The following is an 18,209-nucleotide window of genomic DNA, read 5'->3' as shown; positions in this document are numbered from 1 at the left end:
GTGGACATTACACAGAGACATAATTTGACTCTTGCTGGGATTCTGTGTGAGCCCAAGGAGTGATAACATGATGTGTTTTGATTTATCCTTTCTCGTTTATTATTCAAACTCCAAACAGTTCCTCTATCACATGAAATGGCAAATAAATGTTTGTTGATGAGTCGACCACAGAGCACAAATAAAGAGCAATAGTCCCATTGCAAGTCTTACAAAATCCTGTCCTGCTGCTCTCCCACCATTGTCAAACCACAGATATTCCCAGCTGAAAATCTGCATCCAACAACAAAATATTACACTCTCACTGAAATGATCAAATCGTTTGCCAAGGTATTATGACGAGTATTTTTCACAGTACTGCGATCGTGTCCCAGTGAATACAGAGTCAAAACAACTACAGCTACTATAAAAAGGAACACAACTGTGAGGAGTGCCAAAAGGTTTCTCTGATGCTGCTACAGACATGAAATATTTTAGGAGTTTCCAAAAACATTGTACTGGTTCATCACTGAAGAGTAATAGTTTTTAAATTCAATCACCCCTCAATGCCACATTAAGGTAGAATTACAAATGAATTGAAAACCATGATTACAAGGTTTCTTTGTAAGGAATGTTTATGAGGAAAAACTCTTATAGGCTGTGGCTGTCTATTAAAAATCACTACTCTGTTGACATTTTTTTCATTTTCACAGAAAAAATAAAGGCTCTGAGTGGAGTGATTAACCTTCAGTGGAAAGAGCAGCCTGAGAGGGGGGTCTGCCAACAGAGCAAACTCCTGCTGTGACAGCGCCAGCTAACAGCTGCCTCTCTCCTTAAAACCAGCGTTTATGAACTGGTGGGAATTCAGACAATCCATAATTCTGTCTTCATCGTTGGTAGAACAGATGCGTGTTTACCCACATCAGCGACATCTTCCCCTTCCTCTTTGCAGACGTATCCGTGACCAACTGAAGCACAACTTTGTGAATTCAACCGGCCTCTTATCTGAACAGAGCGTCTACCATGCCGCCAGATCAACACACTTTATTCAGGGGTTTGGTTGAAGTTTTACACATTCATAATGAACAGCAACCCTGCTGAATGCAGCTTCATATTTCTTCATGATATGAAGTTTATAAAGGCAAGTCTGGATTTGCTGAAGTTGAAGCTGTACAGTGATTTTCTTGAGGCTTTAGTGAGGCCTTATGCTTAATTGTTTATCAATAAATTTCACACAAGCCTCTCATTCCGTGGGAGAATTATTCAGCGTTCTACAACTTGATGCCAAATATCTGTGCATCCGCAGTTACACCTGAACTACTGCAACTATTACACCAGGCAAAAGATAACCGCATATATAAATATGCTGTCAGTACACAAGCAGAATATTTCTGCACATTAGCAGAGGAGGAGTACATTGGGAGGTTGACTACACCGACATTCATTCCCTTCATCCGGAGTGGGCAAAAAAATAAAAATAAAAAATAAAACTTGCACCGATTAAAGGCTTCGATTTAACCCGACCAAGTGTGAGCAGGGAGAGGAGGGGCCACGGCTGGCTCACTAAATATACGGTGTGTGGTATCCTGTCTTTGCATCCCTGCACTTCAACACGGCGACAATATTCTCTGCATGAGAGGGATCGCCTAGTAGAGGCAGCAGAGGTTAATTTGATCGGTTCGGTGTAAGTGGGCCTCCGGCAGAACCAAAACAATTAAATGTCATGGCAGTGATACACCAGTGTTCCGCGGACGGGGCCAGCAGCGTTGGCGGTCTGACATCGCTGCTGGTCCCATCGATCAGTGAGCGGACTAACCATTATCCAAGTTAGCGTCCTAGCTAGCCAACACAAACCTGACTAACCAGCCACAAAGCTAACGTTAGCCAAACATTGCTTAGCCACACTGACTGGGCTACTTTATATATTTTTTCCGCGGGAAATTGTTTCCGAGAGGCGTTGATTCAAAAAAAATGTAAATAATAGTAAATGTGCAGGAAATACAACAGACAGCGAACACATAGTGGCTGCTGCTAAGGCTTTGGCTAACACAGACTGATGGCTAGGTGACAGCTGGACCGAACGCAACAAGGAAATTAGCTCCGTTAGCAACCAGAATATTAGCTAACAACCAGAAGCCTACGAGCGAATGATGGATCGCTAGCTCACCGCAAACAAACACAACAGGCTCACCTTCGCTGCGATGAAGCCAGACGACGAGGACACGGCGAGTGTACTTGCTGTTACACGTCTAGACGAATGGTCGGAGCTTGGAAGGAGGTTGGTACTTGTTATTACTGATGTTTCACGCTAGCGGCGGGGTAGCAGCCCTCTCCATTCTTCAATGTTGCTCTGTCTGTCTTCGCTGCTCGTGAAGGGTTCGAACACACCGGATGTAGAAACACGGCACCGCCCGCTTCTACACGCACACTTCCAGGTCAGCCTGAGACGGTCTCACCGGTCTGACCACCACACTCCCCAGACAACAGTATGTTTACTATTTTTATTAGGGCCTGAGCCTGAATAGTCTTCATTATTATTATTATTATTATTTCTATTATTATTATTATTATTGTTGTTGTTATCCCAGAAACTAGTGATAGACAAGTTTACCTGCCTGGGGGACCTTTGAGGAAAATACTGGTCCCCAAAGCCTCCAAGTTCCCCAGACACGTTCTATGAATCACAAAGTCACTACATTATGATGAGATCTGAGTTTCGGAAATTCAGTGCAACCTATCTTTACATTATGATAATGCACCATTTAGAAAAAAAATGAAAAATTATCCCGTGACCCCTCCACAAGGCCGCTTGATTCTTCAGTGGCGCAAAACCTGCACACACACTTCCATGACATGGAAAAAAAAAAAGCTCAGTAAGAATTCAAGCACTTTAATATAAATTCTTCAATAGTTAGGATTCATGTTAAAATGAAAATACACAAAACAATCTTAGAATCTGATCAACTCAATAAAACAGAGTACAAATTTTAACCAATCAGATTTATTTTGAGCATCTATCTATAGAGTATTCCCAGGAGAATGTGTGCGCTAATGCAGAGTGGTTACAAAAATAAAGCACATTCTTAATATGACCTGAAAGAAAAGCTTACAAATGTTGAATAAGAAAATAAGGAACCTACAGTGTCTGTGCCCTTTTGCTATCGTCAAGCCAACATAGGTCTACTATGCACACATTCACATACATGGGCACAGCCAGCAGCACCAAAGAAGTTCCAGTGGGCCTCCATGTCTGGCACAAACAAACACTTAAGAAATTAATAATAGTTACGATTCTGAACTCAAAACTTATCGTAGAAAACACCAACAAATCCGTAACTGGACCCCCCCCCCCAACCTTTTCTCTCTCTGTAACGTCCTCTCATTTCAATCTGTAACAACTGACAACCCTGTAAACTTGTCAACAAAATAAAATTTAACACCCAATGTGCATATTGTGATACACAAATAACAAATGTGCTCATACCTCTGTCGTCAATAGTGGCATTTCCTTCACAAACCTGCGTTTCCCTACTGTACAATGCATTGCAGTGCGTCAAAACAGACACGCGCTCGTCAGCGAGCCGTTGAGAGAGCGGAGTGACTAACGTAGATCTGGTTCCTGCGGTTCACTACGGGCCATGTTACTCTGGGGCACTACCTCAGTGTAATACACTGGTTCAGCATAGTCTCACTGTACATCCCCCTGACAGACAGTGGGTGTTATCAAAACTACAGCCAGGCTCATCTCTGCTGCGGTCCTGATTTATGCCATTTTCAGGTTGAGAAAATTATTCTGCGGAAGAAATGTGAAAGTGGCATCGTATTATATCAAAGAACTGTACAAGATTAGAGGATACACTATGGATAAAAAGACAAAAGATGGAGAAAAAAAATGGATGGAAGTTTCTAGTGTGTTTCAAAAACGTCCTCTCTCCTCTCTCAGTTCTTGGTCAAGAGGTAAAGTGTTCAAAAAAGGCAGTCAGGGCGGGATCTTTTAAAAATAGTGTCCCTCTTCATTAAGCTATCGCCTTCGCCTCTGGAAGAAACGCCTCCCAGAACTTAATGAGCTGGAACACAAATAGAGAGACGTTAAAATGGGTGTGACACTTGTGTGGTGTGTAACGAACAAGTACGGCTTGAATTATTTACGTGACTTCTTGAGAGAATTTTTTTGACTCTTAATTACCCGTTGCTGGGACTGAAGCATGGACTCCAAATATTTGATGATCTGGCTCTTGAAGTCCTTGGCTTTTTCTTTCTGAGAAGACAAATGTTGATGCTGTTATGTATCTAAATCTTTGTCCGTTGTAAAACCGAACAATTTCAGTCCCGAGGCACGTCAGTGATATTTGCACACAAAGAGCCGATCTTAAAACCGGACCAGGCTCATAAACTCCTACCTCGAACCTGAGAACCTCCTTGCGTACGGTCATGCCGATCCTGTCAAAATCCCTCTCGTACTGAGTGACTCTGGCTTCCCACTGTGGACAAATACAAGAAGAAGCATCGTTGGGTTTGGTCTGGATGTACTCACAGGTATGTGGCAAGCCACAAATGTTCCTTTTAGACAGACCAACAGGAACACATACACATCTGCACTGGACAGCACATCCATACAGACTACACCACACATACCATTCAAAACCCATTTCAAGAAATTGGCAACTTTATTGAAAACAACACACTGATGGCCCAAGGAACAACACGATACTGCACAAGTGGACTTATGAGATTTCCTCCAATCTTTTTTTCAGATTAAATCAATTAATTGTTAAGTCTGTAACTGTCAAAAAAAAAAAAAAGCCATTTTATTGCTGATTTTACACAAAGGAGGGTTTTATGAAACACAAACGGAGCAAAGACTCTGACTGGAGAAGTGACCAACATCTGACGATAAACTTATTAACAGGTTAATCCTTCCAGCTCAATTCTTGTGATGGAGAATGTGTTAATTTTGTCTGCAAACACAGACCTAAAGGACTTGTTCTTGTAGCCTTTAGCAGCAGCTACACTGAAACGACTCCTGTGTTTATGGAAACACTCAAACCCATGGTGGTTGCTTGACAACAATTGTAGCACACGTGTTGCGGCACTGCAGGCTCAGTCCTGTGTTACCTCAGAGATCTCCTCCTTGGCTTGCTGCAGTTTGTCCGGCTTGTTGGCCCACAGCAGTTTGGCCTCTGCCTCCCTCTTCTTCTGGAGTGTGCTCTGAGCCTCCTGCCATCGCTGCCACGCCCGCATACGCTGGTCAAAGCAGCCCTGTGGAGCATCGGTGCAGGGTGAGAAACAGCAGGTTTTTACAAACGCACCTATTTGCTGTCCTCCTCTCTTCTGTGCTGTAATGGAGAGCTGACACCCCTGGAGACCAGCCGACTGCTCGTTAGCTGAGCATAAAGAATGGTAGTGGGTGGGAGATGCTAGCATACCTCCGTCCAATATACTCATCTCCGTAACAGGCTTTGCCATTTATTATGACATAATTTATGAGTTATTCCAATTATAGTAACATATACTGTAGTTTCTGCAACTTTCCGGAAGAAACGAAAAACACGGTGTGCAGTGACTGCACACCACCTCTTTAACGAGATTGTTCCATTTTTTTTTGGGACTTGATTCCTATTTGCTATGCAACAATGGTGATGTTGACTGGCAGAGTTCTTGATCAGAACAATCCAAGCATGCAGGGACGTGCAGGGTCCCGCTCCTGTGTGTACGAGCTGACCGAGGTGCACTGAAATTTCCTCCATAATACAGACGGAGTAGATTTCAGTGACCTTCAGTCAGCTCGTACACACAGGAGTGGGACCCCGCATGTTGTTTTTCTGCAACTTTCCATAGCTATTATGACTGGATCGTAGTCTTCGGGAACTCTGCCATCAAAACATCATCAAGGAGTAAATAGGACTTTAAAGCACCATCGTAACAAAAAATACCTTTTAATGACCAGATGAGCGACTGCTGCTACTGATCATGGCCGACTATGTCAGAGAGGATGAGGAGGATTACTTCTGGGTTGACTAAGATCCTGATGTATTTGATGACTTTGAACAGAGGTATGCAACTGTCCATGGGCTAAGCTAACCAGCAGCTAGCTGGTCTCTGAGGGCCTCAGCTCCCTGGAGCACACACAGAGGAAAGAAGGGTCTCTCTATCTTCTTGTCTGGCTTTGGAGAGGATGGAACATAAACCCATTTCCCCATAAAGATGCCATGTTCCTTTAATTCCCCCCCTCAGCACAGCAGGGCGTGCTAGCACAATGGTAGAGATTCATTACAAAGGAGACACCCAGGCTACTAACTGCTGTTTTTACAGCTCTGACAAAGTTCCAGGTTCAGATAATCACAGGCCCTCCCTCACTCGAGCACATCTTCAAGAATCTTTGATGTGTGAAAATGTCAGACTGGACATTTGTTTTGCTCTGTTGGACCAGATCCTGTGGAGGAGGCGATCTGACACAGCTCAAGCTTCCACTCTGCAGTAGCCATCTTACCCGCACAGCACCCAGCAAACGGATGTAGTCCGCCAGCACTTCAGCGAAGATGAAGAAGTCACTAGCCGCCTGCTCCTGGTGCAACTGCTCCATCTTGTCCTCCACCTCTGCCAGCTGGGACAGGGCCCGGGACAGGGCAGTGTTGTCCTCGGAGTTCCCCAGCATGGCCATACTTTTGGCAAAGACCGCCGTGTTCCCACACAGCTCTGGAGAAAACACCACAGCCACTTACTCAGGTCCTCCATCTCTTGCCTCTGTTGAGGGACATCTGATTAAAAATGAATTATTCATCGTATCTCACCCTTCCTGTGATTGACCAGGGAGTCGACCACAGCATGGAGCTTCCTCAACTGCTGCTCCTCGCTCTCCACCTCCTGCAGCTTGTCTTCAAACCACTGAGATGAGAAAAATCACCTCATCATTACGAGGACGGCGCTTTCACTCGTCCCCCTCGTTCGATACGAATCACATGCCGATTAAAAGCCGAGTCAATCTGATAATTAGATATGAAACTGTGTAATTACTGAGTTATTAATGTAAACAAAACAAACTGTCATCTTTTCTGTGCTACACAACTTTATACGCTGACTCATGATTACAGTTTTCTGGTGCTGTCACTTGCGTATAAAGGTTGATCAACAGTGGTCATCCTAAACTCCATGACAGATTCATCATCTCCACAACATCCAGAGGCCTCTTACAGTGTCAGACTCATTCATCTTGATGGTCATCTTGTTGACAGCATCTGATGCCTTATTGATCATTTTGAGGAAGCCGGCTCCGCTCAGCGCCTGGGTGTTCATTGCTCTGGGTAACTGGAGGAAGGACAAAAACACAGCGATGCAGACACGGTGCATTAGCCTTGCTTCAATAACCTGATACGCCAACCGCTCCTGGCTTTGTTAAAACCTCATGAGCACTTGAGAATTAGTCAGACGGACATTAGCTTTGAGCTAAATATAAGTGGCTGGCTCCTTCTGCATTGTGGGGTCACACAGAAGTGGAAAATAAATCTTGGGGGGGCTCAAGACACCCATCAGTGAGCGCTAGAAAGGTAAATTACACTTTTTACAAGAGCTGAAGTCAAGTGATGGATCAAAATAGAAAAAGATCTCCATTAATCGACTGGTTTGATGTCTTGTTTTATAGCAAAGAGCTGCTCTGGTGTAATCTAATTCTTGAAAACACAGTATTACCTTAAAGCTACTACTCTTTAATACACAAAACACAAAAATGCAAGTCCACTTTAAAAAGGGAAAATAAATGCTCATGAAACAAACCAGCTCAAGGTGGGCTGACCGCAGCTGCGAAGGCTCTGAATGACGGTGGATGGTGGCGAACACCAAGTTGTCATTTAAACGTGTTTATAAGACACAACTCTTCACTACTAGCTCAACAATCACACTGGGCTTGTGTGAACATGGTGGGAGACGCAGGACAAAGCAGGAAGAAATACTGTGTTTCTGCATGTACTTGTTTAACCCCTGGTTTGATGCCTGACTTACTCCTGAAGGCTTTTACTGCAAATGAGAGTAGTTTGGGTAAACTCACCGCCAACACTCTGCTGTTGGGACTATTTATCTACTGTGTGTGTGTGTGTGCGCGTGCGTGTGTGTGAGAGAAGGCACTCGCCCCACCCTCAGAGAAACAGAAGAGAAGCTGTGGCCCAACCTGACGAGATAAAATTTGGCAACCAACTTTTTAGCATGTGCTGGTGCTCAGAAGTACTGGACAGGATTAAGTCAGCGCCAAAAAGTACCGCCCTTCACTAAGCAGCCCTGTTAGTCTGTCCCCACCCCCCCAGACAGAATGAACTAATCTTGGATGGCAGTTTTCTCCTTATGAAACTAACACAGCGACCGCTGGACCAGTGAGCTCTACTTTAAGGGTGAAGTACTCCATCTTGAAATACTCACATCTTCTCTCTCCAAGAACTCTCTGACATCAGGGTCTTGTATTAGCGATGGGTGAGCCACGATTCTCTGAAGGTACCTGCAGAGCAGCAGTGGTAACGAAAGGGGTGAAGCATGTAGCTGCACCTCTGACAGGTGCAGAGAGTATCGAGGGGATTTAGGGGCTCAGAGAGCTACTCGCCTCTCCAGAGCTGCTCTTCTTCTCTCCACAAACTCTACAGATGACGGATCATCCATTCCCACCTTCACCTTGGTCATTCCTGTCAGTTCAAGCAGTACAAGAAATATGAGGAAAGGCGCAAATTAATTAATTCAATATTTGGGTGCGCTACAAAGACCTGCGTACCCACCGACAACACTTTTCTCTGGAGGCAGTGGAATGATGCAGCCGTGGAGCGACTGTTTGACTGACAGCTTCTCATAGAGACCCAGGAAGTCACTGAAGCGCCTCCTCACAGAGAAGGTCTTGTTCCTGAACATGGTGAGAGACGTCTGGGGAGGAAGGGACACACTGGGCTCAGAACATTAACACTTGACTGTGATGACTCAGGAACCGGAGTTATGAATGAGTGCACCAAATATATGTGAACGCTGTTGGATTATGCTGATGAACGCGAGCTTGTGTACAAACCCTGGTGGAAACTTTGTAGACCACATAGGCGTTCATGCCATCACCTGAGAGAGACAAAGACCAGAGGTCACTGGGTTTTTGTGACATTCATTGGAAAATAGTTGGTCGAAATCAAACACACCCTTGAAAAGTTGACTTTGTGGTTAATAACCCAGCTGTTATCCACAGAATTACTGGGAAAGATGGACAGACAGACTGAAGAATAAGAGGGACTGACCAACTTTCTCAGGGTTGGTGACGGCAACATCCACATCAAAACTATCCTTGTCCTCTTCCTCCTCCAGCTACAATGAACCAGAATCACATCAAGTGAGTCAAAACTCTACAAACTTTTTCAAATTGAACAACTGGCTGAATCACTTGATGATTACAGAGTAGGCATTGTATGAGTGTGTAGGCAATTAACTGGATCTGTGATCCTGCGAGGCCTGGGTCTGTACCTGCTCCAAGGAAGTAGGCGGCATGGCTGCAGGGCTCTGGGTGAACGAGGAGGCAGGACGAGGGCCAGCGGAGGCGGAGAGCTCTTTCCGGGCAGAGCTGCCAGGTTTGTCTGAGCTCAGCGCCACGTGCGCCTCTGTGGAAAGAAAAGCATTTGATAAAGGAAAACCTCTCTTCAAGCAAACAGAAAGTAACTAGAAACACAGGCACAAGCACGTGACACAAGCCGGACACAAATTAGTCATCTGTTAACTGAACACCAGAGTCACCGGTTCATAGCGTAACCTGAGCTTTTTACTTCCAGCAATGCTTTCAAAGTAATAAAAGTGATGTTCATTAGTGGAGATTATCTCACTGAACCAAACCTGCAACTCTACCATCCATTGGTGTGCCAGCAATAATCCCAAATCTGCTCTTCAAATCCCTTTGGCTTTTGGTGGAGGGGATGCATGGAGATGCTAACGTCCAGGTTGGCTAACGAAAACAGATCCCCCCTGTTGCACTCCAAGCTTCACCAGCTAAGAGTAGAGTGTCCAGTGACAGACTGTGGATTGGAAATCTCAGGTGGGCTATGGGATAATAAATCAATACATATCAATAGTGACGTTATCTACGGAACAGGTATCAGAACGGCGGAGCTGGTCACGATTCCGCTGGCGCCGCAACGTTACTTCTTTCAAGTAAATTGCTCTGAAGTCTGTTTTCACCGAATTGTGTTAGATTTTAGTCTCTCATTAAGAAGCGCTGTCAGGTTTACAACAACCTCGTGACGTGACCGTTAATATAACACCAACAAATTCGTAGCATAAATCAAGAAGAGCTCTGGTGGTGGTGTCAGTGTCGTAACTGGAAAAAAAAAAAAAAAGTGGATCGGTGAATCTCTGCTTTGAAGTCAGGGGTCTCAGAGGGTCTGAGGGGTGAATGTCTGTGACTGGATTAACTCACCAACACTTCCCCTGACCAACAATACAAAAATGCCAAATTTGAGACCGTGATGACGGACGGCTCTGTGTGTGCATGGTGATCAGAGCCATCAGAGATCAGAGACGAAAGAGAATTCAGGGCATTGACTAAGATGAGAGGCATGATGACAAGGAGAACAAAGGGCCCCGCGATGGGGGGGTGTCTGTAATAATCGTTGAAGGACTGAGTCAGAGATGAAGAGCTGCTCCTGGCAGGTGAGCACTGAGGGAGGAGGAGGAGTGGTGGGCAGCATCAATGTGCTTCTGTAATTAAGGCAGTTATAGGGGGCACACAAGGACCCAGACCACAGGTCTGACCTTAGACCCTCAGTTATTTGACAACACGGTTCGGTTCCTGTGACTCTGTGTGAGGATTTGCAGATTTCCTTTGACCTCTAACGATGAAAGTGTAAGCTGAACATTGTACCAGATCAGAATGACAACAGAGGGACACCAAAGTAAACCGTTGTGACCCCAGTGAACAGAGGCCGGTGAGACCGAGGGACCGTCCCTTCATCACCAGCACTGACACTGACACTGACTGGCGTCAAGAAGGCTGACAACATTCCATCCGGGAACTCTGAACCAGGCTAGATGGATACTCCCCTCACCAGCAAACAGGTCGTTGTCATCATCTGAGTGAACTCCGTTGGACTTGGCGGCGGTGCTGCTGGTCTCCTGCTCGTGGAACAGGTCGGGGGGCTCGTCGCGGACTCCTCCCGGCTGGGACACTCCTCGGCTCACAGCTGCCGGGTCGCTCTACAGACGAGCAGGAAACACGGTTGGATTCACCACAGCAGAGAGCATCGGACGGGACTAAAAGCGCCGCTGGCTCGACAGTTGTGTATAACCGCTTGCAGTCACAGATAAGCGGACGCTAGGAGGGGGCTGGGTGGGGTCATGTGATTTGGACTTCAGCAAAGCGAATTCTTGGCAAAAATTTGACTGGTGACGTTGGTGATTAGCTGTCATGGAGATCTAATTCCAGGCTAAGACAAAACCATCTGCCAGGGTCAAAACGTTGCTGGCTACAAAGTCCATGTCCCTGCTTTAACTCTATGTCGGTACCAAGTCCTCTCGCATTCTCAGTTAGCGATGCCCCGTTATTTGGGACACCGTGGCTGCAGGTCAGACCTGGTAGAAGCTAACTGGCTAGCTAAAGCAGCTAGGAAGTATTAGCACAGCGCGAGCAGGAGTGAGACGCGGACGTACGTGACTGACGAAGATGTCCTCCCCCTCGTCGCTGTCCCCGTCTGCCATGTCACACAGACCCAGTTCTGGCTCGTCCGTCGCAGGGAAAGGAGGAGGATTCCGATCCGAGCTGGCCGCCATATTCCGTGTTGTGAGGGTTGGTGACGTAGCGGAAGTGGATGCAGCGAGGGAGGTGAAGGCAAACCGAGAGCGCGACACCTGCTGGTGCCCAAGGAGCACGACAGGATGGTTCACGATATCCTTTATTCAAGCGGGCTCCTTAAATGTATACATTTCGGACAAAACCAACATAAAAAGCATTAAATGTCAATCCTCTCTGTGTAATAAAACTACAGCTCCATTATGAGAATATTACACTTTTATAAGGCTGAATTAAAACCATCCATATTCTATTCCAGCTGCAATTATTGCCAAGGAAAACTTTTAAAACCATACAATTATGTAAAAGGAAGTTATAAGAAATGATACCCATGAAAATGTGAAGAGTATGATGGCTTGTTTCTACATTTGTAAAACAGAACAATATCATTTTAAATACATTCCACAGTGGAGGGGACGTAGCAGGGCAACATTTGTGTATGTTATAATTGGTTATGACTCCTTTGCATAACAAGCAGACGTGGGAAAAAGACTCAGTCATGACTCAGGCAGGAGTACAGATGGTAGAATAAAAACACCGGTGCAAGTAGAACTTATTCAAGCTATTTACTGAAGGGAGAACAGAGAAGTACGGACCCTTAAATGTGTAGTTTATCTCTTTATTTTTCGAAACACACACACTCAGACATAAACAAGTTAAAAACTGCAAAGTCACACCAAGATCTCCCTGGCATTATGTCACTCTCATTCAGCCCAGTGAGCTGAACTGAGAGCTGCAGCTGATGGCAGCTGCCGGTTTCCCAGCCTGTGTAGCGACGTGTGCTGCTGGGCTGCCAGAGTCAGCAGGTGAACTTCTCCAGAGCGTGAGAAGCTGCTGAGAGTCATCAGGTTGGTGTTCAAACCTCCAGGAAGCCGGGAAGTCCATGTACCAGTCTGTCTCAGACCTGAAATCAGACTGCGCATCAAATGTTTGATGCTGTGATGAATTACACACAACAAACTAATCTACATTGGTAATCTGACTGGGATTGGGGTTTGGATTTACGGATTTCTTGGCTGATTGATCTTTTCAATTTTTTACTTTGTGCCATGTTTGAGGGATGCATTAATGACGGGAGGGAAATGGATGAAAATGTTTGAGGGCCAAATCACAACCACAAACTCACCAAACATTCAAATCCTAAATTCAGGTCATTCCCATCCAAATCTGAGCAACAACCACATCAAAGGACATTTACCATTAAGACAAGAGACCCTCTGCAGGACCACACCAGTAGCTCCTGTTTCTTGATAGTTTTTAGGTGTCCAAGCCTGATCAGACGACTGGGAGAGACAAATGCAGCTGGTGATAGAGCACCACTCTGCTGGTACACCACTAGGTGGCACTATAATGAATATATATATATATATATATATATATATATATATATATATATATATATATATATATATATATATATATATATATATATATATATATATGCATGCATGCATGTATATACATACATATGTAAATACAAATACACACACACACATATATATACATATGTATACACATGTATGTATAAGTTTTGTTGTTTTATATATAAGTTTTGTTGTTTTTCCATTTATTTCTTTGTTTAAACAAAAGTCATTTTCTCTATTTTTGAAGGGACCTTGTGGAGTATTATCACAGTTACGGTAGTGGTTGCACAGTCAGGTGAGGTGACACATTCAGGTGTGAGGAGGAAGTGCTCTGGTTGCTATGACATGTCTCCAAGTGAGTTGTTCACATACATCATGTAAAGCTCCACGTCACCTCATCAGCAGGACTACCTGGCAGCTCTTCGTCTGCCCTCAGTTCCTTACTTGGTGGGCGGAGACGTTTCCTCACAAAGACGGACGCCATCGCTGCCACCCTGGCAAACACCAGACTTGACGTGTTCAAATCATTCGAGTTCTTTTAAACAGTTTTCCTGCTGGGATGTGACAGTGATTTAACATTTCAATGTCCAGGTTTTAGGTCTTCAATGCCTAACAGACCAATGACTGTCCCCAGTCACCCACATCCTCTCCAAAGGCGTTGACTACAGTTACCATGGTGACCATCTCAACACATGGAGACAGTTTCTTGCATGGCGTCACTCAGCTCTAAACTCTTTCTCTGTAGTTGAGCGCCATCTCTTGCTCATATCTCAATGAGCCCAATGAGCAGTGGGCCTCCTCCTTCAGTGAGGAGGAGGAGGAGCTCCTCATCCTGACACTCACTGGATGACGTACGGCCTCTCGACTCAGTCTCCCTCTTGAAGCTGGTGGGATCTCTGAGGATCACCATGTCTGGTGTGTGTTTCTGTGCTTGGTGCCAATGTCAGAAGTATGTGGTCTCCCTCCGAAAAGGGGTCACCATAGACTTAACACCCTGGACACCACATGGCAGTCCCTTACATTCTGGTTTCATTGGGAACCCTGGGATGTTCGTGGCGACTAGTTCACTCCTCCTGTCCTGGATGGTGACATCACCGTCAACTCCAAACTCAGGACCCTCTAAATCACCCTTGAACTCACCGTTGCGAAGAAAGATCCGCCTCCACCACATCAGACCACGTGATGAAGCCGAAGGTCTGTTTCACAGCTCAGGCCGCAGCCTGGCTCCTCGCTGTCTCGGTTTCTACACAGGTTGATTAACGTGACGTCCACCACAGAGACGTGTCCTCAGTGAGGAGTTGGTGCGGGTCATGCTGGCCACCCAACTGCTCATGTGGGACTACTGAATAGAATTTCGAGGAGAATCTGACTGTATGACCAATGTGAGGGGATGAGCCATGAAGTGGTCGTAGGAACCCCAGTTCCATCAACTCCAGACTCTCTGGGCTAACCCGCTAAGCCCTGCTAACTGCTAGCACATGCTGCTAGCTCCTCCACGACTTGAATCCTGTAATTTTTTTGGACTCCAATTTCATTACCCTCCTAATAAGCTTCCATGTTTCAGCCTTCAGAATGTTAAACTCTCGCCAGGCTGCTGCTGCAAGACGGTCTGATGTTGAAACTTGAAGTGATGAGATGATGATTCAGATCCAGAAAACTTCATGGATCCCCAGAAAGAATGACAACTGATGAGCAGCTGAGCCCGTCACCAGCGCCAAAGCAACATTCCAGAGGTTCAATGTCGAGCACGAACCAGTATTCAGGACTGGCACAGAGACCCCCTCCCGCGTCAGGTCCCTCCAACTTTTTGTGGTGAGTTGGTGCGACATAAATACACGTTAACTGAAATTGAAAAAAGAAGACAAGCAGAAACATTTACTTTGTTAGTATTCATGATATTTGTATACACAATGTATAGGAGCACCAATAAAAAAAACATCTTTTTTTTCCCCAAACTTTTTTTTTTCCAACATTTTTTAAAAAGCCACAGATTATTTTTTCTTCTACAGTAAGCAAAGAAAGCTCTGTACATGAAACAAGCAACAACAGAATTCCTCGTCATGAGCTGCAAAGTAAACAGTCGGCTGCTCAAATTCATCGTATCATCTCTGAAGCAAAAAATAAACATAAAAACAAGACCAGCTGCCTGCTGCTTACCTAGAACACTACGTTACACAAACAGCTTTTGATATTTAAAACACAAGATATGTAAGAAATGTACTTTTCAAAAATTGTGAAAAAGTGCAATACAGGTTCAACTGTTTACAACTCAATAGATTATTTCCCAAGTGGAGTCCGGTCCTTTTTCTCCCCTTTTGTTTTCAGTCACCCCCCCTCCCCCTGCTCCCCCCCCCCCCCCAATTGTTTCCTTGTTTGTATCCATAGTTAAAATCTCTTACAGTTATATTGACATTCATGACGATGTACATTTATGAGAAACATGGTATCCACAAAAGTAGAGCAAATTACTATGATTGCAAATGACAAGTTTCTTTGGGTAATAGGGTAATGAAAAACTAGTTTCTTAGATGAACTTTTTTTTTTTTTTTACATCAGATTTGTGTATAGAACGAGCTTCTTCTTTTTTCTTTTCTTTTTTCTTCATACAAAAAACTACCATGTAAAAAAAACCTAGGGAGTCCCATTCAAAAGGCCAACATCTTTGCACCTTGAAAAAGAACCAGGGTGTCGCGTTGGGTGACGGAGAGCAGGAAACACAGCAAACACACTCCCCACGTGGTTCATCAGCACAGACGCCTGAAACCAAATATTGGTTTTTGGAACAACACACACATTCAATCGTATAAAAGAGAACTCGTCTGCTGCAGGTGATTGTTTGATTGGGTGTCATGTGAAGGTTGTGTTTTTGTTGTTGTTGTTGTTTTGAGGAGGGAAAAGGGGGTCAGCACCCTGAGTCCTAGGTACCCCTGACCTGTAAGGGGATACTGTCAGGTCCCAATGGAGGAACGGCCTTGGCGGTGAGTGACAGAACAGATCTCCGAGCGACGTCCTTGGAGGTCGGCCTGACCGTCCAACATACAAACACGTTGGTAAGGCTTTTAAAACGGAGCTCCCACAACAAACAAAAGACAGAAAAAACATTTCAATGTACAAAGGGTGGGGGTGTGAGTGTGTGTGTTGGGGGGGCAACACGTTGCTGGAGAAGAATGCAAGAATCCATTCAAAATGCAGAAACACACGAGGCTTCTCTCTCTCTCCCTCTCTCTCCCGATAAGCTGCAGGACTCGTAATAATCCCACGTCTCATCCCAAATAATAATAATAATAATAATAATAATAATAATAATAATAATAATAATAATAACGGGAAAAAAATCAAAAGAATGAGGCAGTTTAAAAAAAACAACATATGTACATGTTTATAAGGATACGTGTAAAAAAAAAAAAAAAAAGAATACAATAACATAGGAAATAATAAAAAGTCATGGTATAGTACATGACCCGAGGGGTAGAACATGGATGACTAATGCAGGCTTGTAAAGGGGGGCTGATATCCAATGTTCACTTCACTGGGCCCAATAAGATACACAAAATGCACAAAGAAACACAAACCCAACAAACACTGTATGTCGACCGCGCTGCATGAGCACCAACATCAATACCAGCATATTCTTGGACTCTCTTTCGACTGGACCGGGCCTCATCTCATGGCACACCGCAAAAACCCTCCGGATGTATTTTTGCTGAGGAAAAAATTCACAATCTTCCGGTTGAAAGCGACCGATATTTAGAAGTTCATTGTCTCTGAGAATGGTTCTTCATAAAAAGTTGAAGCGTCTCACTTGTTTTCTTTCCCTTGAATGGCAATCTCCTTCCTGAGACTGATAGCAAGGTAAGCCAGAAAAAGTTCCTAAGTTTCAGTCTGGAGGTTGTTGTTTTGTTTTGTTTGTTTGTTTTTTTCTCTTCAGGGGGATGTGAGAGTTTCTTGGGCACAAAAAGCCATTTTGTGTCCACCAGCCTCTGGCTCCCAATGTTCATGTTTGAGTGTGTGTGTGTGTGTGTTTTTTTTTCCTTTAGTGTGCGTCTTTCTGTATGCCTGGATGACAGATATATTGTGTTGGTGTGTTTGTGGTGTGTGTGTCGGTGTGTGCATGCTCATGGCGCTGTGGTGATGGCGTTCAGGTCCTTCATCAGGCCCTCCAGGTGGGCCATCTCCTCTGTCAGCTCGTCAGGCTCGTAGCTCTGAGGGAGAGGAACAGGGTTACTGCGAGGGGCGGGGGAGGGGCAAGGGGGGAGGGAGGCAAGCACCTGGAAGGGGGGGAGGAGGAGAAGAGGAGAGGAGAGGAGGAGAGGAGAGGGTCAGTCAGGGACCTTTATTGGAGGACACGGGGAGACGTATGGGTGGGATGAGGCGAGCTGGGGGGTGGGTCAATGGGACTGAAGCGCAGGAAGCAACAGAACCAGAAGGAGGCAGCAGACAAAAGCACAGAACACAAGAAAAGCCAACAGATGGGAAACAGCCAGTCAAGGATTAGGACATGGAGAGAAGAACCGATGGTAAAAATAAAATCATTCCAGTTATGGGTTTCAATCAATCATAAATGAATGTATACGATGCAGCCAACAAAAGCCACAAATAAATGGTGAGATTGAAGTTGGAAAGAATAAAGAGAGAAAGAAGAAACAGAAAATGTGGTTAAAATCAATGTCCAGCTGAAAGTACAACTGTACAATCCAGTGCCCAAAGAAAACCTGACATGGATCTGGAAGGAATGTGTGACTGGTAAACTCATATTAAGTTGTTTTCCATCAAATAATGACATTAATTAGTTTTTACCATCAGACTTGCCAAAAAGGACTGCTGCTAATAGCACAGGTGAAAGGTTAAAGCGGTAGGTCACCTAAAATGTGTCATTTGCCTTTAATGACTCACTGTCGGGGGTCTCGTTGTCATGATGTTGTCTAAACTGATCCAAGCAGAACCCTCTGGTTCCTCCTGATCTTAAACAAAGACCCCCACCGGTGACTCGTTGAAAAACAAATAGCAATTTTAAGGGTGGAAAAGTCTTTTAACGGTAGAACAGTGAAGCTGCACATCGAGCTGAAGATGTCTTCATCCAAACG

At 44.8% G+C, this 18,209-nt stretch overlaps 3 protein-coding genes across 14 annotated transcripts in view; all 3 read right to left on the bottom strand.

The window, feature by feature from the left end:
* The window catches only part of csnk1g1 (casein kinase 1, gamma 1), a 33,715-nt gene extending 31,333 nt beyond the window's left edge, over positions 1-2,382 (bottom strand). Inside the window, exon 1 of one of the 3 annotated variants that reach the window (XM_086226960.1) lies at positions 2,168-2,382. The gene's annotated coding sequence lies outside the window, so the exon portion shown is untranslated. The remainder of the gene's footprint in view (positions 1-2,167) is intronic. The other 2 variants (XM_086226968.1, XM_086226977.1) reach the window with 2 other exon arrangements.
* Positions 2,383-2,861: 479 nt separating this feature from the next.
* On the bottom strand, positions 2,862-11,782 carry LOC147269032 (sorting nexin-1-like). The gene is made up of 15 exons (XM_086226948.1): positions 11,623-11,782; positions 11,022-11,169; positions 9,451-9,584; positions 9,228-9,294; positions 9,011-9,054; positions 8,730-8,871; positions 8,561-8,639; positions 8,383-8,458; positions 7,168-7,281; positions 6,768-6,861; positions 6,467-6,672; positions 5,092-5,235; positions 4,377-4,457; positions 4,163-4,234; positions 2,862-4,043 (listed from the first exon to the last, which is right to left on the bottom strand). The coding sequence occupies exons 1-15, from the start codon at positions 11,740-11,742 to the stop codon at positions 3,993-3,995; spliced, it is 1,572 nt and encodes a 523-aa protein (XP_086083074.1). The 5' UTR covers positions 11,743-11,782; the 3' UTR covers positions 2,862-3,992.
* A 5,357-nt stretch (positions 11,783-17,139) lies between these two features.
* neo1a (neogenin 1a) overlaps positions 17,140-18,209 on the bottom strand; it is a 151,918-nt gene continuing 150,848 nt past the window's right edge. For 7 of the 10 annotated variants that reach the window (XM_086226920.1, XM_086226863.1, XM_086226929.1 and 4 more), the window contains one exon: positions 17,140-17,393. In XM_086226920.1, coding sequence (XP_086083046.1) covers positions 17,241-17,393 — 153 coding nt within the window. In that variant the 3' untranslated portion in view covers positions 17,140-17,240. The other 3 variants (XM_086226896.1, XM_086226937.1, XM_086226912.1) reach the window with 2 other exon arrangements.

The sequence above is a fragment of the Aulostomus chinensis genome, chromosome 2 (assembly GCF_037954235.1).
Source record: "Aulostomus chinensis isolate RoL2024-O1b breed Wild chromosome 2, RoL_Achi_v1.0, whole genome shotgun sequence".
Classification (NCBI taxonomy): Eukaryota; Metazoa; Chordata; class Actinopteri; order Syngnathiformes; family Aulostomidae; genus Aulostomus; species Aulostomus chinensis.
Note: the sequence above shows the minus strand (reverse complement) of the source record. Positions and strands in the feature narration are given on the sequence as shown.